Genomic DNA, 23,767 nt, shown 5'->3' with positions numbered 1-23,767 from the left:
CCTTCGGAAAGGAGGCCAGTTTGTTATTAGTGGAGGGAGAGTCCGTTCCCAGCTGCACCGTTCACCGCGCAGAACCGGGTGACATTTGACACCTTTGCTCTCGAAGGTCTCTTTAAGTGTTTACGCAGGCTCACGGAATGTACCTAGGAGCTGGACTTTTAGTAAATGTTCACCCTGTCCTATGGATCTTTAAAAAAAAAAAAAAGCTTTACTGAGTTTGCTTCGCATAAAATTAACCTGTTTCAAGGACAGCGTAACGGCTATTAGCACATTAACAGAATAGTGCAGTCTCTGGCACAGGGGAACGTGAGGACATCTCCGTCATCCCAGAAGAAAGCCTGGGCCTGGCGGGTGTTCGGTCCCCATTCCTCCCCCAGCCCTGGCAGCTGCTAGTCGACTTTCTGCCTCCGTGATTGGCCCTTTCTGCGCCTGTCCGACGCGCGAACCTTGCACGCTGGGGCCTTTTGCGTCCGTCTTCGTTCACTTAGCCCTCGGCACCCCGTGACGAGTGTCCGGCTTCCCCAGGCCAGCCGGTGGGAGCCTCGATTTTGAGTCAGACGGACAGAGCTGGACTCACAGCTCTCCGCGTCTGATGGAGTTGCGACCCGCGTGTGTAGCCCCAGCCCTTCGCGCGGTGCCTGGCACGTGACAGGCGCTCGGGAAATGTTCGTGGGGCGGTGTGGCCTGGAAGGAGCGTGGCAGCCTTCCGCGTCACTCCAAAGAGAGCGGCTGAGGTTACGCTTGTGAAAGCAGCTCTTGGGCTGCAAAGTGGCAGACGTCAGGCTTGTGGGGGGTGGTGCCCTGGCTTCCCCCTGGGGACGGGAGCCGACTCGTGTGCAGGTGAGGTATGCCCAAGACCACTTTGACAACCTGAGGGCAGGGGTCACGGATCGTCTGCCCAGACACGCGCATACACGGCGGTTTCCGCTCAGCTCGGGGGTTCCTCTGGCCTGCTCCTTTCAGCTCCGATCGAGAGGAGCGAACAGACCGCGTGCCTTTGCAAGTCACGGCCGCCTGTGGAGGTTGTGGCTGTCAGGCGACCTTGAGTTCAGGGTGGTCGCAGTGGCCGAACCTTGAGCGTGGCTCTGAGAAGGGCAAGAATGGTCGCAGGTAGACGGTTATTACTCGCCAAGTGATCGAACTGTTCGGAAACAGTAGCAGAAGAATGTAGAAACCCAACACCGTAACATACCTTTGGGTTTTTGAGAAGCATAGAAAGTCGACATGTAAAAACGTTAATTTTGCTCTTTTCAAACCGTTCCTGATAGGGCACCATTCCCAAGCTCACGGCAAAATCCAATTGCCGCTACGAAGTCGAGTGGGTCACTGAGTACGCATGCCACAGAGATTATCTGGAAAGCAGAACGTGTTCTCTGAGCAGCGAGCAGCACGAGGTCACCGTCGACCTCCAGCCACTCAGACAGGACAGAGGTGAGGGTGCTCTGAAGAGAAGCCGGAGGGGGACCGTGAGCCAAGTGGCCGGGGTAGCCTCCGCCGCTGGGGTGGGTGTGTGAGGAAGGGGTGAGGCCTGCCTCGGGTAGTGCCCCCGCTTTCTGGCACCTGCTCACGTAACCGTGTCTCTCCTCCTCTCGTCCCCTTTCCTTAGCTTCATCCTCCTCTTACTACACTTCCGACGGAAAGGAATATATGTTTTACTTGAACGTCTGTGGAGAAGTTGAATTGTCTTTCTGTAGTAAGAAAGAAGCTGCCGTTTGCCAAGTGAAAAAGTCCGAATCCACTCAAGTCAAAGTAGCAGGAAAATACCAGAATCAGACCCTCCGGTGTGTAAACAGCCTTCACGTCATTTTCGAGTGCATTGTGTCTATTCTTGTGAGACCGAGCTGACTCGCCTTATCTTCTTCCTCCTTCCATTTTCTGTAAAGTACACACAGGCCCGTTAAGCCAGCGTTCCTTCCCGTTTGACTTAGGAGAGCTGCCATTTGTCAGCGATCCTGGCTTTCCAATAAGGCCGTTTCTGTTAACACTGTTCGATTTATCGTCTGTTGTTTGTAAGGGACCACCCTGTCGGAGAGGCATTGAATTCGGTTACCGTTGCTCTGGCCTTTGCATTTTACAACGCGTGTTTCTGAGGAGTTCTGATTTTTCTCTGGCAGCTCAAGAATCTGTAATGCCGTTAGCATTAGTAAAAGTTTGAAACCACTAAGAAAATGCATTCAGTACGATTCCCGTGGCCCTTAACTTGGTAGTTACCTTCACAAAAGCATTACGAAAATGTAGCTCTCTGCAAAGAAGTATGGTCAAGGATCCCTCAGGTAAGACTGTGCCGTGGCAGTCGCTAGACAAACCGCGTGCTCCTCGGCCCTTATTTATTTTGTACAAAATCCGAAACAAGAGTGGAAGAGTTTTCATGCTCACAGCAAAACCTTCAGTGCTTTCTTCCAGCCAGCTATTACTTTGAAGTAAGAGGACAGGCCCATACATTTGGAACTCATTTCCTTTAGATGTTTTTTTCCCAGCTGCCCGGAGAGCTGGCTGTTCTGTCAGGACTGATTTGTTGATGGTATGCAGAAGGCTTAACGTGGAAACGTGTAACAATTCAGGTTTCTTTCTTGGTTCTACCAAACCTGTGTGTGTTTGTCGCAAACCTCTAGATACTCCGATGGAGACCTCACCTTGATATATTTTGGAGGCGACGAATGCAGCTCAGGCTTCCAGCGGATGACTGTCATAAACTTTGAGTGCAATAAAACTGCAGGTGAGTGCCGGGGGCGGGGGCAGGGGCGGGGGGTCGTCCTTGCTCGTCGTAGTGCCTGGGACGTAAGTGTTCTTGGGAGCCGAATGCCGAACGGACCAGCCAGGCGTTCTCCTTCGGACGTGGCCACCGCTGGTCCCCAGACTGGGGTTTTCTGTTGTAGCGGGCAGGAGTACCCCTTCCATCCCATGCCGCCAGTGACACACACATCCTGTTTCCATTTTCCTCTGCTCTCTGTTTGTTTTGGGAATGGGCCCAGCACGGGGCTTGCCGGGAAGGCGTTTCTGTCCTGACTTCTGGCTCGCACCGAAGCGTGTGCAGGTCTGGCAGGGGTGGGTCTGCTCACCACCCTCGGGGGGTTGTCACAAAGAGCTCTTCTCTTGGGAAGTAAGATTCAAGACGACCCTTTCTGCAAATAGTGGCTCTGCGGTAGAGGCTGGATGCGGGGGTGGCGAAAGGTCCCAGGGCGAGTTTAAACAGAATGTCTGGTTTTCCTGAGAGGTTAGGATGAGCTTTCTTGAAGTCACAATGGCACTGGCATTTCAAAACGTGCTACTATCGTTTTTTTTTTTTAATTAAAAAAAATGTTATTTTCCATTTTTTAAAAACGTTTATTTTGGAGAGAGCGAGTGAGAGCAAGAGAGCGTGCCCACACAAGTGGGAGAGGGACAGAGAGGGGACAGAGGATCCGGAACAGACTCCGTGCTGACAGCAGCAAGCCCGATGTGGGGCTCGAACTCATGAACCGCGAGATCATGACTTGAGCTGAAGTCAGATGCTCAACCAACCGAACCACCCAGGAGCCCCCCAAAATGTGCCTATTTTTGACAGAGAGGGTGCGCACAAGGGAGGGGCAGAGAGAGAAGGGAACAGGGGATCCAAAATGGGCTCTGCACTGACAGCAGAGAGCCTGATGTGGGGCTCGAACTCACAAACTGTGAGATCATGACACGAGCTGACGCCAGATGCTTAACTGACTGAGCCACTGAGGCGCCCCTCTGCTGTCTATATCTTGGAGATCTTGGACATGGTTTGCATCTGTAGGGAGGTGATGGGATGCCATCACCATCGAAGAGCCGTCCTATCCATTGACCTCCGGGCTGTGACCCAGGTGCACGCAGGCAGACTGAGCCCCCGCACAGAGCTCTCATTCTGGACCTGGCCTGGTTCCAGTCGGCTTACAGCCGCAGAAGCTCTCGAGGCTGTTCCACCCCCAAGGGTCTTTCTGGCTCTTTGTTCTGTTTGTTTTGTGTGTTTCTATGGCAGAGTTGTGACCGTTGGTCACGAGGCAGGCTCCTGTGTGATTCAGCAAGGGCTCTGGGAGAGGCAGCTGTGCCCGACATAAATTGTGCTCCAGAAGCTCGTGTCCGCAATGGTGACGGAGGTCGGCGGGGGGACTGTGATCGGCACCAGGCTCTCGCAGGCCGCCGTGGGCGCAACGGAGAGGGAGCCCGGGGTAGAGCAGATGGGAAGGCTTCAAATCAAAGTGCCACCCTGTCCCCTCGCCGCGAACTCTCTTGTCTTCCCGCGCCCCTCGGTCTTGCCCAGGAATCTCTTTGCTGTCCCTTTTGAGAACTTCCATATTCAAGTGGATTTGTTCAACAAACGTTTCGTCCTTATCATATGTCTAGACCCCGCGAGGCCTGCGGTGCCGTGATAGCCACACATTTGCCTGGCGTTGAGGCTGGAAATGCAGCGGGAGCGAGCACGGTGCCCGTGGTACAGGTCGTGTAGGCTGGACCTGGGCCGCGTGCACGCACTGTGCCCGGGACCTCGTCAGAGCGGCCTGGGGTGCGGGCAGCTGTGAGGATCAGGGCGGTTAGGGAAAGAGGAGGCACTGCCTGGTGAGCCCCACAGGGTGCGCAGGAGGAGTCAGCCGGGCACAGCAGTGGGGTGGCCGTGGGGACCAGAGGGAGAGGGAGCAGCTCTGCTGAGGGCTGGATGTGGGCAGGTGTAAGCAGGTCAGAGCTGCCTCCTCAGAACACCGCTACAGATGACCCCAGAGAGGAGAGTGAGAAGCTCATATGTCCTGCAGAGGAGCTGGGTTTTCTCCGGAAGTCAGCGTGGAGTCCCAAGGACTGGAGGTGGGGGGTGGACGAGCCTGGTTTGGGCGTGGCCTGCGGGTACGTCTCCTGTGTGGTTTGAATGCCCCGCTGCTCTTGCCGGATTCCCGACTTCCTTCCATCGTCCTCACCTCTCCTCAGATTCCCGTCTTTCTTCCGTCGTCTTTACCTCTTCCAAGCTCTTAGGACCTGTCTCTGAAGTCCAGCCCTTCTTACTCTGTGTCCCAGGGCCTGGAAACACATCCTGTTTCTTCCTCCGTGTCCCCAGGCCCGCAGGCCTCCAGGGCGCCCGCCCTCCCCTGGCTGGCCGACTCCAGTAGTCCCAGCCTCCCTCTGACCTTGTTCTGTTCTGGGCTTTTTATAAACGACTTGGCTGAGATCTTTATGCACGCACTGATGTCACTTGGGCGTGCTGGGAGGATAGAGTCGTGATCTGAAAAGATCCCAGCAGGTGAGGAGGATATTGAGAAGGGCACGTAGTCTGGAGCTGCTGGGGAGGGACTCGTGCCCGAGCGCCAGTGCCCCAATGAGTCGGGCTCGAAAAGAATACTAGTGGCCATTTTCTCCTCTTCTGTCTTTTTCTTCTATTTTCTTCACTTCCAAGTGTGAAAGTAGAAAGAATATTGCAGTGAGAACTCATACAGTTGCCACTTTTTATTGAACAGTTGCTAATATTTTGCCAAATTTGCTTTGTGCGTTGCTGATGGATCCTAGCATGCCACCCACCGCCCTCCCTTCGCGTGACCTCAGAGCCTTTATCAGAGCCGACAGGGTCGACGGAGATGCCCTGATGCCCAAAACCCAGTGTCTTACGAGCCTGTGTTGGTTAGGCTGGTGGTGGAAAGACCAGAGGGGGAGATGCCAGATGTTTTGTGAGGGGTTTGGAGTCTGTTCTCGTGCTGGAGTTGGATTATAAAGTATTTCCGATTCCTTTCAGCTCTGTGATTCGGTTCTTCAAACTTCAGAGCAAACTGTGGATTGTATGGTTACTTCGTTATTGCTTCATTCAAATTTAAATGTAGAGTTTTCAGAGAAAAAGTCCTTTGTGGATTTTATTTGGATAAATGTCACGTCATTTTTGCATGTGAATGGGTGTTAATTGGTTATGTCTTACAATGTGGTTTATGGTTTAACTGGGATCTCCAAGACTCATTTATGCTCATGACACATGGGTGCATAAATGTATTCTTTTACCCTCTATCTGTGTACACTCATACACACCCATACACACAACCATTTGTTTTAGTAACTTACGTCTCGTTTGCTGCAGTGTGCTCCTTATTATCGGGGATCTTGTCAGGTAAGAACATTAAATCTTTTTTTTCGAAGGGCAGTATCTTGGAATAGCGACTCACGAATTTCACTGACTCATTACAGTAAAGGTGTATTTTCTTCCGTTCAGAGCAGGTCATCGGAGGGGCTGGATGTGGGACTCTGCTCCACACGGTCGTCTTGTGTCTCCCGTCTGGTTGTTGCTGTCTGTACACTTGGCCTTGAAGGACTCTTCAAGGGGAATGGGAGCAGCATTTGTTATGGGCCAGAACTAAGTGGCTTGGCCCGACCTCAGAAGCAAGGGGGGGCTGGGAAACGTAGCTCAGTTGTGCACCTGGGAGGAAAATTAAGCCAGTTTGGTGAGCAGGTAGCTTTGTCTTTGCGATAGTGTGATGTGAAATGGTGCTGCAGGCAGAGAACAACTCGGCACCGCTGGAGAAATGCACTTGCCCTTGAGCTGGGGAGTCGCAGCTTACTATTCTTCCGAAATTCACTGAGTGATAAGAATACAGGTACGATGCAGGCCGGTGGTCGTGTAAAACTGGCTCTCCCTCGTTACTAGTAAGTTTCAGAGGCAGAACCAGCTCCAGAGTGGGGATGGATACCGGAACCATCCCTGGTATTATTTAACGGTTTGTAAACTTACCTGGGAAAAGAGAAATGTGGGAAACACGAGTCTTTTCCAGACAGTGAGGTACAAATCCCGTAGGAGTAAGCTGTGCGGCAGTCATGTGGGTGGGGTGAAGAGACAAAGGAGTTTCACTGCTGGGTGGGCCGCACAATGGAGGGAGGGAGGGAGGGCAGCGCGGTGCTGACTAGAGGGGGTGGGCTCCTCGTCGAAAGGGAAGCTGGGAGCGCCGCTGCTTAAAAAGAACGGCTTAAAGTGTGTACGTTTCAAAGAGAAGGAAAAAAAAACCCACAGGAGTGTGGGGAAGTATTGCCTTGTGGTTATGGTTATGAGCCTGGCTCTGGGGCCAGACTGTCTGGGTTTGAATCCTGGCTCCTCTGCTTTCTAGCTATGAAACCATAGGCAAATTATTTAGCCCCCCTTAACCTGTAGAAACGGGGCTACAACTGTACCTGTGCCACAGGGTTTCAGGATTAAACATGCCGACGTATATAAAGTACTTGACCCGGAACTTGTTTTCTGCAGCCATCCCCCCGTAGCACTTAAACGCTCAGTGCCTGTCTCAGATTGTGCTCAGTACAGGTTAGCTGTTCCTGCTGGTATTATAATTATAATGTTTATAATAGTGAAGATTTAAGAGAAATTGCAATCAAAACATCATTTGCCCTTGGTACAAAATATTATTTCCCTTTCCTTTAGAACATTGTGCACTTCAGGGCACCCCAAACCTCAAGAAAGGCACATCATGTAGGAGGTCCAGAGGAAGATTATTAAACCATCAAGGGGTGGAAAACGGAGCTCTGTGCCAGCGGTTGACCAGCCTGGAAAGGCGAGGGGATAGTATTTCTAGTAAGGGAAAAATTACCAAAGTTCACCGAATCCCAGGCTACGTGGATCAGAAAAGTGGCCCACGGAGAGCTGGCTTTCAGACCGGAGCTGACCTGTCGGAGCTCCCTGGAGCTGTGGGGACCAGAGCACCGGTTAGGGTAGGGTGTTGGAGGCATACACATGTGATGGGGGCCTGAGGGTCGAGGATACTGGGGTGTCTGGACGCGTGCCTCTGAGCTGTGAGGCTGCGTAGGCCTCGCACGCTTCCGTGGGGCGGCTGTCCGTTGTGACTCTTTCCTTTCGGTCTAGGGCTGGATCGCAGGAAACTCCCCCTGCCCGAAACCACATCAGAAACCCAGTGGTGCTAGTAGAGCCCGCAGGATGTTCATGAGCCCTTTGGGGGCTGACCACAGTCCGTGTGCAGCAAGCCCTGCCTGGTGGCTTACACGGTCCTCATCAGCACCCCTTTCATGTCCTTGGTGAATGTGCTGTCAACAGCCTACTGGCCTGTTGAGGGGTTGATGATGGAAACTCCAGAGAAGCCTCTTGAATCTCCGGCGCCTCTGATGTCTGGGCTTGGGGACTGGAGTTTAACTGCCCAGCTGGTGCTGGTGTCCTTGTCGGCTGACACCCCTAGGTTTTGGTCACGTAATCGAGTGGCTTTCCTTCCTTCTCCAATGGCACAGGTAATGACGGGAAAGGAGAGCCCATCTTCACTGGGGAGGTAGACTGCACCTACTTCTTCACGTGGGACACCAAGTACGCCTGCATCAAGGAGAAGGAGGACCTCCTCTGCAGTGTGACCGAGGACAAGAAGCGCTATGACCTGTCTGCGCTGGCTCGGCACTCAGGTAGGTGTCCCGTGCACCCTGGAGGCCAGTCCGCGCGCTGGCGGGGGCGTTCTCTCGTCTCTTAACCGTGAACGCATTCCGAGAGGCTCCTACTGTTTTCTTCAGCGGTCAACTAATCGTATCCTGGCCTTTCTCCCCTTCTCGCGCAGCAGCACGAATTGTTAGACGTGACGCTGAACGAATGAGGAGGCAGACGATCTCAGCTCGAGGTTGGCATTGCTCCTCCAGTTGGGAGAGTTGAGGCAGAACTGCCAAGGGCCGGGCCTTGTGCTTTGTGATTAGAACGTCTTTTATTTTAGATCTCTATTCTTGTTGCTAAGGAAGTAGATGTTGAAACTTGCCATCTCACGTGCACGCGTCTGTGCGTGTGGTGCTGGACGTTAATGCAACGCAGTGATGCTCTCATAGCAGATGCACACTGTGTTCACGCAGAACAAGTACAAGGTTGTGTGTCGATTATGTCTCTGGAAAAAAAAATAAAAGCAGAATTTAGAGTCTTAAGGCAGCCTTCAAGTAGGTAGTGTTTCCGCCTCGCACCTGGACTGTCGGGCTTGCGGGCTTGAACACCGCGTGTGAGGGCCGGTGGGGCCGGGGTCAGCTGTACTTTGACCATGCTTTCCTGTCTCTAAAGTGGGGTCAGCAATCCCCATCCACCCTCAGATTCTCTTGTAAGGCTGAAGGGAGAAAGGGTGCGGGAGCCTTTGGATGCCATGTCTCTTGCTCCATCAGTGTGATGAGCTTTGTCACCGAGGCCTGCCTTCACCGTAGACACCGGCCAAGATGGGTGTTATGAGTCTGCACAGCAGGTGGTGTTGAGCGTTGGTTACGTGGCAGGTGCCAGACAGGGTCCTGGGGTCACAGGAGCAAACCTGGTGAGCATGCCCCAGGCCTGCCCCAGGCCTTCTAACTTCCCATAACTTCCCAGAGGGCCGGGAGATTGAGGACTAAGAATGGGGGTTCCCATCAGGGAGACGGAATCCAGTGGGGACATTTTTAGTTTTACCCTTTTAGCAGCCCTGGAATTCAGTATCTGTAGAAGCGAACAGCATAGAGAGAATACCTAACGGAGAGAGAACGGCTCGCCTCAAGTCCCAGAATCGCCCATGCAGTAGGAGCGATGACTCATGTGTTCTGAGTCCCCATCTGGTTTGGGCAGTATAATATTAGAAAAAGGGATTCCTCTCTTGTGGAGTGCTGGAGAGCTTCTTTTTGAACACGAGATGTCTATAAACGTTCAGTGTCGGCGCGTTTGCCTCGGAAGCAAATGTCCTTTGTGCGTTAGTAGCTCGGCACCCGTTAAGCTGGGAAGGGTGCCATGGGGAAGTTCTGGTGCGTGTGTGTTCGGGAAGAGACAGGCTTTGTGCGGTGGAAGGAGAGCATCCAGCTGTGTGTACGTGAGCGATTTGCCTGCCTCCTCGGGCCTCACTTGTGTTGCGGTAAACTGAGCGGTGCTGTTAGATCCCTCTGTTCAGCCTTGTTGTTGTGTGCAGGATGCACATGGGGCCAGGGGCCTGTGCGGGACGCCGAGATACGTGCACTCTGTCCCCCAGGGTGGGCCGCCACGCGGGCTCTCCTGGGACACGGGTATTTCTGGGAGTTCGTGCAGACCGCTAAGGATTGCCTCGAGCAAGAGCTGAGCTCCTTCCTTGCTGGCTTCAAACTGTCCTCCCGTCTTCTGGCTTGTCAGCCCACTTCGCTCCTTGTGTCCTTGTCCTCATTTGTGTTTGTGCAAGCATCTGTGGGTTCTTCTGGGTTGTTGACAGCGGCACATAGAGCTTCAGAGTAACTGTGTTACTTCTGACGGGCGGCGGGCTTCCCCCTCTGAACCCCGGTTCTGTATGCCCTTCACACGCAGCTCTCCTTCCCCCCTTCGGTGGCTGTTCTGGGAACACCATCGGTTTGTGGTCTTGCTCTCAGCACTCACGTGTGCTCCCTCGACCTTCCGTGGAGTCCTGATCCTGCTCATAAAGGAGCGCATCACGAGCTGTTTGAGCTCAGGGACCTCGGTGTCCTGTGATCTCCCAGAAGGCAAGCATGCCCCACGCTCGGTCTGCTGGTGTGGGAGACATGGCAGCTTTCTTGAGCCTTCCTGGGGGTCGGAGGAGGGCGCGTTACCAGTGGCATGGCGTTCTGCCTTCCAAGGCACGGTCTGCCGTCCTGATTTGCTTTTGTGTGTGTGTGTGTGTGTGTGTGTGTGTGTGTGTGTGTGTGTGTGTTTATTTTTGAGAGAGAGGGAGAGGGAGACAGACCAGAATGTGAGTTGGGGAGGGACAGAGCGAGAGGGAGACACAGAATCCGAAACAGGCTCCAGGCTCTGAGCTATCACCACAGAGCTTGATGCGGGGCTTGAACCCACAAAACCTGAGATCACGACCTGAGCCAAAGTCGGATGCCCAACCGACTGAGCCACCCAGGCGCCCCTGCTCTTCCGTTTCTGATTTCACACTCTCTGCCTACTTCTGTTGAGCCTGCTCTTCCGAGGAGGTTTGTTTCCGTCACATTAAGTGAGAAGCCTGAGAATCTCGGTGAGTCTCTGTGTCTCCGTCTGCCCGCGTCCAGAAACGTGAGTTTCATGTCCGGTGAGCTTTGGGCCTTTTCCTTTGGCTTAATCACCATTTACGGTGTGACTTTTAGCCTTTGGCTAAAAGCAGATTCTTTTTTTTCTTTTTAAATTACAGAACTGGAACGGAATTGGGAAGCCGTGGATGGCAGCCAGAGAGAAACAGACAAGAAGCATTTCTTCATTAACATCTGCCACAAAGTGCTGCAGGAAGGCCAGGCCAGAGGCTGTCCCGAGGACGCGGCCGTGTGCTCTGTGGGTGAGTGTGCCCAGAGCAGGGGTCGCGGTGGCGGTTTCCCTGCAGGCGTGTGGAGCTCGGCGGCATCCAGTTCGGAGCCAGTTAGGAAATCTTCCTGTGGTTTATGCACATCTCCTCTGTCTCAGTTCAGCGTCCACAGGGTGATAAAGAAAAAGAGGTGATGATTCAAATGTAGGTAACTGCTCGTTGTGCTCTGGCAGCTATAGCACTTCCGTGTCCTGACGTCGGCCAGAGCCTCCTGATGTCGGCTGACACCATAGCCGGGAACAGAAGGAACCACGCTGGGAGTTACTAGATTATCTCTTCACTTTGCAGCTTGAAGAGTAACCTTGCCAGTACTTGTGTAAAACTGATTTTGAGGCTGTTTTTTTTTATTTAACAGCTTGACTGCCTGTAATTGTTAATAAGTTAGGCCTTAAGGCAAGCGAGCTCTCATCGTTCCCTTCATATGAGTACTTGTATCCCCGAGGGTTCTTTCTGCAGTAGTTTTGTTGGTCCTCCGGCTTTCCCGAGGAGACCTCTCAGTGTGGTACAGATCTGCAGCATGTTCGTTGTCCCTTAAGACTCGCCCCGAAGATGAGAGGCAGGGAGAGGGATCAAAATCTGTTTCTAACCTTAGACAAGGAATTGTGAACTCAGGTCGGGTGTTCGGGATTGCCCCAGTTTCCAGAATTGGTGATGTGTCCTTGGGAGCAGGTCCGGGTGTGCCCCTGCCACTGTTTAAGAAGGACGGGGGACAATTTCAATGCTTCCTAGTCAAAGTCAACTGAACCAGGAATGAAATAGTCCCCTGCCTGGCTTGCTGAGCGGGTTCAGTTAGTTTCTGCTTTGGTCATGGGACAGACTCTAGTCTCTTGGCTGTGCTTCCAAAAGGCCTTGTGTCTCGGGGGGAGCCGAGGCCCTGAAAATAGGGGAACGGTGTTGCTTCATTGGATGGTGTGACACGAGAGCTTGCTGTCCTCCTTGCCTGCCCCTGGAGGACGTTGTTTATCGTTGCTGCGCTTTTCCTACTCAGCCCGGAGGTGGCCTTGGCATCCCCCGTGTGGCTGCCATTGCCTGGCCAAACCAGTCACTCAAGAAAAACCCACCGACCATGGGGCCAGGTTATGCGGTTGGGGAATGGACCACGGCGCACCTGCTGGTGGTTCCTGGCTGATTTTTATATACCTCTTCATCGGCATCATTATCATTTTTAATCACGTGTCCTGTTTTTTTTTTTTTTTTTCCCGTTTCTCTTTTCCAGATAAGAGTGGATTTAAAAATCTAGGCAAATTTATTTCTTCTCCCACAAAAGAGAAAGGAAACATTCAACTCTCGTATTCAGATGGTGATGATTGTGGCCATAAGAAAATAACAACCAACATAACACTTGTGTGCAAGCCAGGTAAAACATTTTAAAAAATGGGAAAAGGCGGGATGTTTTAGTGGCTTTTGCCACAGGTGTGCCTGCGTTCTTTGTTTCTCTTGGGCCGCTGCCAAGAGGGGAGGTAGAAAGGGGTTGTGCTGAGCGTTTCAGGTTCTAGAACCTCTAGTGGTGGTCTCTTGGATTTGATCCCCCACCCCCACCCCAAACCAGTCCAGAAATGGAGAAACCATATGGTGTCGAGAGAGTTGTGTTGCAGTGTTCCAAATGAGTTACGGGTCTCGGCTCAGCTTCCTCTTCCTGAGGACTGATACCGAGAGTCGCCATGCTGGCTGTTGACCTTCTTCCAAAGGCGGGGGACTGTACGCGGTTTAAAAGTGTTGTCCAGGATCTCACATCTAAACACAATGCTCTCCTTCGCCCGCCTGTATTTATAGGTTTACATTGTTTTTACGGGGTCAAAGCTATGTGTAATCACGCGTTTTTGGAAAGTGTTCCTCAAAACATGTATTTTGTGAATGCTCTTCTGTGTCTCACAGTTTATATTACTAATTTTTAGGGACTCCCTCGTTGATAATGGTTTGGTCTTACTATTTTTAAGCATTTCCCCTATTGTTGGGTTAATTGCATGTTTCCAGTGTGGGTGATGGTGCTGTTGCGTATCCCTGTCTACCTCCTGCTGCAATATTTTCTTTGGATAAGTGCCCAGCTGTGGGATAAGGTCAAGGGCTAGGACTATTTTTTGGTTTTGAGTGTTTTTTAAATTGTGGTAGAATATACATAATGTGAAATTTAGCATTTTTAAGAAACTGTAGTAAAATACATGATGTGAAATTCAACTTTTTTAAAGTTTAAAAAAAATTTTTTAACGTTTATTTATTTTTTGAGAGAGAGAGAGAGTGCGTGAGCACGTGTGAGTGGGGGAGGGGCAGAGAGAGAGAGAGAGACACAGAATCTGAAGCAGGCTCCAGGCTCTAAGCTGTCAGCACAGAGCCTGACGCGGGGCTCGAACTCATGAGCTGTGAGAGCATGACCTGAGCTGAAGTCGGACGCTGAACCAATGGAGCCGCCCAGGCGCCCGTTAACGTTTATTAAAGTGTATAGTCCAGGGGCATGGAGGACATTCAGGGTTGTGCAGCCATCACCATTGTCCGTCTCCAGAACGTTCTCATCTTCTTGAGTGGACTCTGCCCCTGCTGGACACTAATGCCCCCCCTCCTGCCCCAGCCCTCGGTAACCCCCCTCTTTCTGCCTCTGTAGGTTTGATTGCTCTCAGGACCTCAAGGAAGCAGAATCACGGTGTTTGTGGGACTGTTTTTAGACTAGGAATGATTAGCGATCTCATTCTTCTTCCTCGTTGACAGGTGATCTAGAAAGCGCTCCGGTGTTGACAACCTCTGGGGATGGTGGCTGCTTCTATGGGTTTGAGTGGCACACAGCTGCTGCCTGTGTACTGTCCAAGACAGAGGGCGAGAACTGCACGGTCTTTGATTCCCAGGCAGGTGCGTGTGCCCACGTAATACCTTTGGTGCTTTGGTGCCTCCTGGAACTGCTCAGGGTTTGTTTGTTTTTTAACTTAAATATTTTCTTTTTTTTAAAGTTTATTTTTGAGAGAGAGAGAGAGAGAGAGAGTGAGTGGAGGAGGGGCAGAGAGAGGAAGACGCAGAATCTGAAGCAGGCTCCGGGCTCTGAGCTGTCAGCACAGAGCCCGACGCGGGGCTCGAACTCACAGACCGTGAGATCATGACCTGAGCCGAAGTCGGATGCTCAACCGACTGAGCCATCCAGGCGCCCCTTCCTTAAATATTTTCTAGGAAAGTTTTAGAGATAACCTGCTTCAGGATTACATTAATGCAAAAATTTTGAAAATTGGACATTTGAGGTTGAGATCGTAAAAAACCTACCTCTTAAATCATGGTGCAGGTAGGTTTGTTGAATGCAAAACTTGAAGATCCCAAGAAAAGAACCGTGTTTGTGAAGGCTTTTTGCAGAAGTTTAGTGACCCAGAAACCTACCTTAGACTTCTCAAGAAGGTCACGCTGTGTTGTGGTCATACAGCTTTGAACACATTGGTGGTTTATTCCGCCAGCATTTGAGGCCAGCCAGGGGCTTCAAATTGGGTTTTTAGGTTAATGCAGTAAAAGGGGCTTGGTGGTGGTGAATCCACGTGCAGGGGAAATGTCCGTAGGTGCAGCTCTGGTGGCCTGGAGGGGAAGGCAGCTTTTCTGCCATTTTGCATCTCCCTGCCCTCATCAGATGGTTCCTGGGGAGACTTTCTTTGAAGCTGCGGGCTTGGGGCCCAACTTGGGTGGGCCTGTGGTCCAACTGACCTTCTTTTTTTTTTTTAAATTTTTTTTTTTTAATGTTTATTTATTTTTGAGACAGAGGGAGAGTGCGAGCAGGGGAGGGACAGAGAGAGAGGGAGACACAGAATCTGAAACAGGCTCCAGGCTCTGAGCTGTCAGCGCAGAGGGGCTCAAACCCACGAACCGTGAGATCATGACCTGAGCCGAAGTCGAACGCTTAACCGACTGAGCCACCCAGGCACCCCCCAGCTGACCTTCTTGACTGTAGTCCAACTGACCTTACATATTGGCATTGTTTTTACTCTTCCTTAGGGTTTTCTTTTGATTTATCACCTCTCACAAAGAAAAATGGTGCCTATAAAGTTGAGACCGAGAAGTACGACTTTTACATAAATGTTTGTGGTGCGGTGTCTGTGAGTTTCTGCCAGCCGGACTCCGGAGCCTGTCAAGTTTCAAAAAGGCAAGTGTAACTATTTTTAGTTACGGGTTTTCCTTAGGTATCTTGCGCTAACAAATATTCAGGGACAGGTGTGTTCTCTACTGACATCATTGCTTTGCAAGGAACAGTAAACACTGAGAAGCCCTGGCCTAAAAACCTAAACACCAGAGGATGCTAGGAGGTTGAGATCCTGGATAAGGAGGAGCAGGCCACACCCTTGGAATTTACATAATTCCTTCTGAGTCGCTTGCATTTCTGGGTTGTGAGATAGTTAGCACACGGTTCTCCGTTGGGTGTGGTATTGGTTCAGGTGAGGCGTCGTACGTTAAACCAAGCGTGCTGAGCGTGGCCCTGGGTCCTGGCGTGGGGGTGGGGCTGCCCTCTGCCCCACCGCAGACCCTGGTGATCTGCAGCCCTGGAGTATGGACATTGCCCCCACCACACTGCTCGGTGGCCGTTTCGCCCGTGTTCCAGCACTGCAGTGCTTCTGGCCTTGGTATCCTTTCTGAGAGACGTTTGTTTGCTTGTTTTAGTGATAACAAGGCTTGGAACTTGGGACTGAGTAATGCTAAACTTTCCTATTACAACGGGATGATCCAGTTGAACTACAGGGACGGCACGCCCTATAACAACGAAAAGCATACACCGAGAGCCACGTTGATCACCTTCCTTTGTGACCGGGACGTGGGAGTCGGTCTCCCCGAGTATCAGGTAGGAACTGTGCGGTGTGTGGGCGTCCATTGCTGAGGAGAGCCGAGAGGGAGAGAGTGGCAGTCCCGTCGAGGTGGGGGAAAGGAAGACGGTGGGTGGGACAGGGCTGCTGACTTTCCTGGAGTGGGATGAGGCTCTAACCACAGGTGAGGTGTGAGCTCTGGGCTTTCCTGGGGATAAACCATCACGTCGTCTGGCTCCCTGATGCCTACACAGGAGCCTATTGTGGGCCCTTTATTTAGACGCAGAGCTATTATTAGTCTGGTGTCCTGGCCAAATCATCATCTCCTGTGATTTTAATTAATCCTTTTAGATTTGCCAGGGTACGTAGGCAGTATTCATTTTCTGAGCTGTTTATTCGTTCAGTGGGCTGTGTAACCCACTGGTAACCCACCACCTGGTTGGCTTTGGGGATAAAACTCGTATCAAAAATCAGCCCTCAGTGCCACTTAGCAGAGGGTAGATTTCCATCTTAATTTATTCCTGGGAGATCTTCGTGTCAATAAGACAGACGTAGACGGACAAAGTAGACCGTCTTTCCTATAGTTCTTACCGACGGAAAATGCTCGTCATTTTGTAAATGCTGGCTTTAATAACATTACCTTTTTTCTTTGCCATCCCGTGTCTCTCCCTGTCATGTGACCAGGAGGAAGACAACTCTACCTACAACTTCCGGTGGTACACCAGTTACGCCTGCCCGGAAGAGCCCCTGGAGTGTGTGGTCACCGACCCCTCTACGCTGGAGCAGTATGATCTCTCCAGGTGAGGCCAGGGTCAGCCCGGCCTTGGCCTTGGCCCCGGCCCGGGTCCCGCGTAGTGCTAAGCTGGCTTAGGCTTTGCTGGTGAGCACGTAGCTGAGTTGGTAACGGGGAGTCAAGTAGGTTGTGGGGGTGCAGGACCAAGATGGAGAGTCTTAAACAGAAAGAATTCTAACAGTGGTGTGGTAGGCTTTGTGACATCCACTGCTCCTTGCCGCAGCAAAGCCTCAGTCTTCAGCTGCATGGTTTGAAACAGGGATTGTCAGTACAGAGGTGCGGGGGAGGGGGGCAGTGCACGGTCTGCTGAATACTGACTTCAGTGAAAGTCGAGATACTCGTGGGTGTTATGAGTCACGGTGAGCTAAATTCCATAGTTTGAATGGCAGGGCATGTTTCATTCTGTGTGTCCTCAACCACTTAGAAATGAATTGTCAGGCTGAAATCCATTAGCATTAAAAGCGTGCATTTTGCTTTGAAATTTTAGCCTGGCAAAATCCGAAGGTGGTCGTGGAGGAAACTGGTACGCCATGGACAATGCGGGCGAGCGCAGCACGTGGCGGAAATACTACATCAATGTGTGTCGACCCCTGAACCCGGTGCCGGGCTGTGATCGATATGCGTCGGCGTGCCAGATGAAATACAAGAACGATCAGGTGAGCCTGCCCTCCCCAGGAGTCTCGTTTTCCCCGCCGCCCCCAGCACATGACTCAGTGGGCGGAGGTGGTTATTTTGGGACTTCCAGATCAAAGTAGGCCTGGCTGCTGAAGTGAAGCCCTGTGAGCAGGAGTGGGGCCCCAGCATAAACTCATCCGCCGCACCCCCCCCCCCCACTGACGTGGTCGTGCTTGAGTCATTGTTCAGATTTAGAACTGCACGAAATGCCCAGTGCTGGTGACCTCTGATCTCCGTACAGGGCAGAGGACGCTCCTAATGGTATGTCCAGCCTGGGTTCAAAAGTGTCTTTGAGGCCAGTAGATGTCTGTAAAGAATAGTTTTGCTTCCGAAAGCTCACGAGGGGGAAGCCGGCTTGCGAGAGCTGCCGTGGCCGCACAGATCCACGCGTGAGCTCTCACTTGAAGCGCCAGGCTGTGCTGCATCATCGATTGAATGCAGTTACTGCCAGAGTTTCAGTACGTTTCCCTGTGCTCCTTGGACATGGCGAATCTTGAAATAAAGATGTACGTGTGCTTCCTTAAAAATAGCACGTCGGGAATGGGCTTTTCCTGGCACATGTTACATGGCCGCTTGGAGGGGTTTTCCAGGAAGCTGGTGAGCGCACTCTGGTGGTCGAGAGTGAAGTTCCCTGCTGTGTTCACACGTGTGCATATGTGTGTGTGCGCTTTGTTGGAGCAGTGACTTCAGGGGATAGTCGGTCCTCCTCGTTCGCGGGTTCTGTATTTGAGATTCACTCACTTGCCGGCACGGATTTGTGGCCCACACTCAAATCTGGCCGTGCTTCTGGTCATCCATGGACATGTCCACCGTCTCCTGTTGGCTCTCCTGCTGAGACAACAGTGGAGCGGAGACACGAGGGGAGGGGGCTGGTGGGAAGGGCAGCGCCAGAAGCTCCTGGTTCTGGGCCAGGGGGACAAGGGTTGAGTCCTGCCTTGGATGCCTGTTAGCCGGGCAGCCTCGGACAAGTCACTTAGCACGTCTGAACCTCCTTTCCCTTTTTTGTAAAATAAGGAAAATAGAACCTGCCAGCATGAGTTGTTGTCAGGATTTGAGATCATCATCTCTCTGGGATATGTGTATGTAAAGGTACGTGATCCCTTTGGAATGATGGTTCAGCGTCTGTGGTGACTTTACAGACACGAGAATCACATGTACCAGTAGTGAAGTCCTGTGTTCTCTTTGGAGGGAAAACCCAATAGACACATTTGTTTGCAGGGTTCCTTTTCTGAGACTGTCTCCATCAGCAACTTGGGGGTCGCAAAGACGGGTCCCATGGTGGAGGACAGCGGCAGCCTCCTTTTAGAGTACGTGAACGGCTCAGCGTGCACCACCAGCGACGGGAGGCTCACCACCTACACCACCAGGATCCATCTCGTCTGTTCCAGGGGCAGCCTGGTAAGGTGCTGTGCGTTGCCCACGACCTTGGTTCCTTTGGGTCTTTTGTGACTGAGAACCAGCTGACGTGTCTCTTGTGGAGATGAGCGAGTCTCGAGTGGAGTTTTCTCTCGGGCTTGTGTGGACTCCATTCTGTCCCTTACTTCTTGTCAGCTGGTGATCTGAGAATCCTGGCGGCAGAAAGGGTCTTTGAGACAATTTCACCCAAACCCCAGCATTCATAGATGAGGAAGCTGGGGCACGATGCCGCTCTGATTCACGGATAAATGATGAAGATTATATGTGTGAAACGTGGGCAATCAAGGATAAAAAATTAAGGCTAGGAAGTAGAGAAAGTGATAGAGATTGCTTTTGGCCCTGAGTTCCTTAGGGTAGAATAGAAGAGAAACCCCAAATAAAGATGCTTATGTACCGTCCCAATTGTTTTTCTAAAAAAAAAAAAAAAAGGTAAAAATGTATAACATAATTGGGGCGCCTGGGTGGCTCAGTCAGTGGAGCGTCTGACTTCGGCTCAGGTTCAAGAGTTCGAGCCCTGCATCAGGCTCCATGCTCACAGCTTGGAGCCTGCAGCCTGCTTTGGATTCTGTGTCTCCCTCTCTCTCTCTGCCTCTCCCCCACTCATGCTCTCGCTCTGTCTCAAAAATAAAGATGAACATTAAAAAAAAATTAAAGCATATAACGTAAAAGGTACCATTGAAACCATCTTTAGGTATACTTTAGGTGTATCTTTAGGTATACAGTTCAGTGGCATTGGATACATGCACGATGTTGTGCACCATTCCTGGCACTCCTTTCCGGAACGTGGCTATCCCAAATCCAATTGCTTTTTTTCCTGGAGTTTTACATTTGTATCCGGGTCACGTGTTTTTTGAGTAATTATTCAAAGTCTCAGGTGAACGCACAGCGGAGGTGATAGAATTCACGTTTGTGATCAAATAACTTAAAGGGTCAGGTATACATTTTAAGGGTCCGTTCCAGCTTCCTGTAGTTTCTTTGGAACGAACGGCAAAATGTGTTCAATCCTCAGCAGTCTGTTGGACTTTGTCACATACATTCCAGTTGCCTCGCAGACCCCAAGTTCTCAGTGTCATTTGCCAACACGTGATTTTTTCCGAGAGACGGTTTCTTCAGAGGTCAAGGAGGGGTCTCTGATAAGGGGATGAAATCCCTAGCTGGACGAGCATGGGCCCACGTCGTACAAGGTGTTCCATGACTGAACTGTAAGCGTGCTCCTTGAGTAGCCCGGGGATGGGTTGGCTGTTTCCTTCCTCAGTCTCAGGAAGAACTCCTGGCTGCCCAGCCCAGCCCTCGCCACCTCCTGGGCATGTCTGTGTCCCCTCCTTGGAGCCTTGCCCACCTCCCCTTCTCACTGCAGTTTCTTGTTCCCACGGAGATACTGGACTGTTCCAGGAGGTTCTCTGGGATCCTTAGTTTTTCAGCTTCGCTGTGACACCTCATGCGGGCAGCGTTCTGCAGTCTTCAGAGCAGCTTCGCATCATCACTGTATCTCTGAGTACTTGTGTGGGGCTTGGTACGCACCGTGGGCCCCAGAGACCATGAACGGAGGTCGTGTCGCAGAGTTCTGCAAGCCACAGAACTTTCAGAACTTTCACCGTTAAAGCAGCACCTTTTCACGACCACAGTGTGGGGCAGAAGGCACAGATTTTTTTTTTTTTTTTTTTAAGGATTTTTAAAACTTCATTTATTTTGAGAGAGGGGGTGGGGCAGGGAGAGAATCCCAAGCAAGCTCCACACTGTCAGCACAGAGCCTGAGGCGGGGCTCGAACCCACGAACTGTGAGATCGAGAGTCAGACGCTTAACGCCTGAGCCACCCAGGCGCCCCAGGACAGATGTGTTTTTATCTTACTGTTAGAGATGCTGAGGCTGAGGGGGGCGGGGAGGGGGGGAGGGACTTCCAGGCCAGAGGGTGCTTGGTGGGTAAGGTGTGGGCTCGCGGTCAGGTGCCCAATGTGTCCTCCTGTGAGCCTGGGCAGGTGTCCTGACTCTGTGCCTCTGTTTGCTCACCTGTGTATAGATGGTAGGTGATTACAGAACCTGGTTCCCAGGTCATTATGAGGCTGGGTTGAGAAATGCTAATAAAACAGCACAGTGGTAAATGCTCTCTCAGCACAAGCTGCTGTTCCCTGTAACGAGGCAGAGCTCCCACAGGAGGCGGTGCGGCGCGGCGCACGTTTGGGCAACATTTCACTGAGACACACCCGGACAGTGCACACATTGTAAGTTACCGGCAGCTGGTGAACCCTCACGCGTTGAGCAGGACTTTGCAGCCAGACCCCACACGGTGGCCGTGCTCACAGCGCCCGCGAGGCTCCCTGTGACCCTTCCAGGCTCCTCTGTACCCTCGGTCCCCAGTTCCGAGCTTCTGTCAGTAAAATCTCCCACGCCGGGGTCTTTTGTGTCTTTCTTACGTTCCGTACTCTTGGTGTGGAGTGTTTTTCAACAGCGTGGACTTAAACCCAGATCTGGACCCCAATTCTGCCATTCACTGCCACGTGACCTCGGGTAAACTTCTTGACATCTGAGCACGAGAGGTAGTATGTCCTTAGTGGGAATAATAGGACATGAAATTGTAATTAGGGAGTGTGCACTGAGCACCTAGTCTGTCACTGACGCGTAATTAAACTAAGTTCAGTAGACTTCAGCTCTTTGTGTGTGCTAGGCTAGTAGTCCCTTGGTGAGATCGAGTTCCATCTCCTTATACTGACTGTCATTCTGCATTTAACCTTTCAGAATACCCACCCCATCTTTTCTCTAAGTTGGGAGTGTGTGGTTAGTTTCCTGTGGAACACAGAGGCCGCCTGTCCCATCCAAATCATGACAGACACAGAACAGGTATGCGTGCTGTCCCGGGTCGTCTCGCTGCGCTGCTCCTGGATATGCCCACCCCGGTGCCCCCGCTCTGCACCCACCCCTTCCCTCGCGCTTCCAAACCTGTTCCTGGCTTCTCCATTTCCCGCGCCTTGGCATCAGGCATCTGGGTGTCCCCCCGCATTGCTCTCCCCGAGACCCCGGCTCGCAGATGCTGGGCTGAGAACCAGACCCTGGGCTTTACTCCCCGATTACTATAGATTCCTTCCTTTTTCTCCATTGCCCTGTCCCTTCTGTGTTGTGGTGGCACCCTAGCAGACTCTGGGGATTCTCCATCACCGTAGAGATGTGGGGGGTTGTCAGTTGTCACTGCAGCACCTAAAACGTTCCAGTGCCCCGTCATCTGCGGGATCTGGCCTGTCTGTTTCAATGTGAGGCTCACGGTTTTCAAGCTCCGATCCCGGCCCTGTTACTGCCGTTGCTTCTGCGTGCCTATTGCCGTTGTGGCTTATCCTGCTCTTTGGCCTTGGCCTGTGTTCTTGCCCTCGGGTGCACCTCCCCCCCGCCCCCCCCCCCCCCACAGAGCAGAGCCGTGAGCTGGTGACCTGTCGTTTTCACGGCGCTGGCTGTGTTCCTCGTGCTCAGACTTCCTCCTTTCCCTCCCCTTCTAAAAGCTCTGCTTTCACAGTAGAGCCCAGGCCCACCTAAACGAAGGTTCCCACAGGGTCCTGGGCCTGTGGTGCCGGGGAAGGGTAGGGATGGTGGGATGCCGCCCTGCGTCCTCGGTCATGCTCTCTGGGGTTGGGACCGCTGATGCTTCCCCTGAACTGGCAGACTGTGCAGAAGAAAGACGTGGGGGGAGGGTACGGTTTATGACGTCTCCTAGAGGAGAAGGGATGGCGAGGTACCTCATCGTGCCTCCCGTTATCATGGTCTTTAAGTGAATGCCTGAAATAGAAAAAGGAACATTTAAACCAACTTCCTAAAGGTTTTCTTTTTCTTTTTTTAAATTATTTATGGGTTACGTATGGTTTCTAACAACTTTTCCCTCGAGGGTCAGCGGTGGTCTCCTTATTTAGGTAAATATCGTAGCCTTGAGAGCTTTCAGGTAAGTTTAATATTTGTCAGCCTGGTATCACACCTGGGCAGACCGCAGGGGCCGTATCTGAAGGGGCTGGTGCGGACGGATGCATGGGGCTGCTTTTCTGACAGGGGTTTCAGGTCAGTGGAGAAGCACATGTTTTGTGAGGTCCATACACGCAGGTTTGCGAGGACGCTCTGTATTGGCCGTGTTCTCGTGGGATTGGTTTGAATGTATCTCTTCCCCTGTTGTTTCTGCAGGCCTGTTCTATAAGGGACCCGAACAGTGGGTTTGTGTTTGATCTTAACCCATTGAACGATACCAAAGGATACACGATCTCAGGCATTGGAAAGACTTTTGTGGTAAGAGTTACATGATGAATTTCTAGTTTGCTTTGAAACAAGGAGAACGTGCGTGTAAGTCATTTGCCTCTGGTGCGTGCTGGTGGCAGGTGTCTTTAGGAACGGTCCAGGGCACTGTGATGGCAGCCGTTACCCAGGAAGAGGTGAAAGAATCCAGATTTGAGGGGAGAGGGAGGTAAAACTTCCACTCACTGCTGTAGTGCAGACATGAGGGTGACATTTTTCAGAAAAGAAATTCTTAATCTGTTGCTGTGTGTCTAGAGAAGTGGTCCTGGGCCAGCAGCATTGGCGTCACCCCGGAATTTGTTAGAAATATAAATTCTTGTGGGGTGGGTTCGTCAGTTTCTTTTAACCAACTGCCAGGTGATTCTGATGCCCACTGGAGTCTGAGAACCACCAGTCAGGAGGAAATGGTACTTACATTACCCTATAAAAGGGAAACAACCTGGGGTGGCTGTGTTCTGGATTCTTCTGAGAGCACTTCCTTCAGTGATAGTCCTGATATTCTGTCCGGAGCAGCAAGGTGGAAAACCCCCACGTAATGCTGTTCTGTTATGAACTAAGCATTGCTGGAAAGAAAGAACACACGCATATGTGTATATATATACACGCATATATGTATACGTATGTGTGTATATACACGTATATATACGTTAGCTTGTGTATATGTATA

At 51.7% G+C, this 23,767-nt stretch overlaps 1 protein-coding gene across 1 annotated transcript in view; it reads left to right on the top strand.

Moving 5' to 3' along the window:
• The window catches only part of IGF2R (insulin like growth factor 2 receptor), a 103,540-nt gene that overhangs the window by 43,245 nt on the left and 36,528 nt on the right, over positions 1-23,767 (top strand). The window contains exons 8-21 of the mRNA XM_019412710.2: positions 1,269-1,431; positions 1,607-1,781; positions 2,613-2,716; positions 8,191-8,355; positions 11,034-11,174; positions 12,418-12,558; positions 13,902-14,039; positions 15,156-15,303; positions 15,816-15,993; positions 16,640-16,755; positions 17,236-17,404; positions 18,642-18,821; positions 21,574-21,675; positions 22,993-23,094. Of these exons, the coding sequence (XP_019268255.2) occupies positions 1,269-1,431; positions 1,607-1,781; positions 2,613-2,716; positions 8,191-8,355; positions 11,034-11,174; positions 12,418-12,558; positions 13,902-14,039; positions 15,156-15,303; positions 15,816-15,993; positions 16,640-16,755; positions 17,236-17,404; positions 18,642-18,821; positions 21,574-21,675; positions 22,993-23,094 (2,022 nt within the window). The remainder of the gene's footprint in view (positions 1-1,268; positions 1,432-1,606; positions 1,782-2,612; positions 2,717-8,190; positions 8,356-11,033; positions 11,175-12,417; positions 12,559-13,901; positions 14,040-15,155; positions 15,304-15,815; positions 15,994-16,639; positions 16,756-17,235; positions 17,405-18,641; positions 18,822-21,573; positions 21,676-22,992; positions 23,095-23,767) is intronic.

Source organism: Panthera pardus, unplaced genomic scaffold (assembly GCF_024362965.1).
Source record: "Panthera pardus isolate Hobbes unplaced genomic scaffold, ASM2436296v1 HiC_scaffold_17, whole genome shotgun sequence".
NCBI classification, from domain to species: Eukaryota; Metazoa; Chordata; class Mammalia; order Carnivora; family Felidae; genus Panthera; species Panthera pardus.
This window is presented reverse-complemented; position numbering and strand designations above follow the sequence as displayed.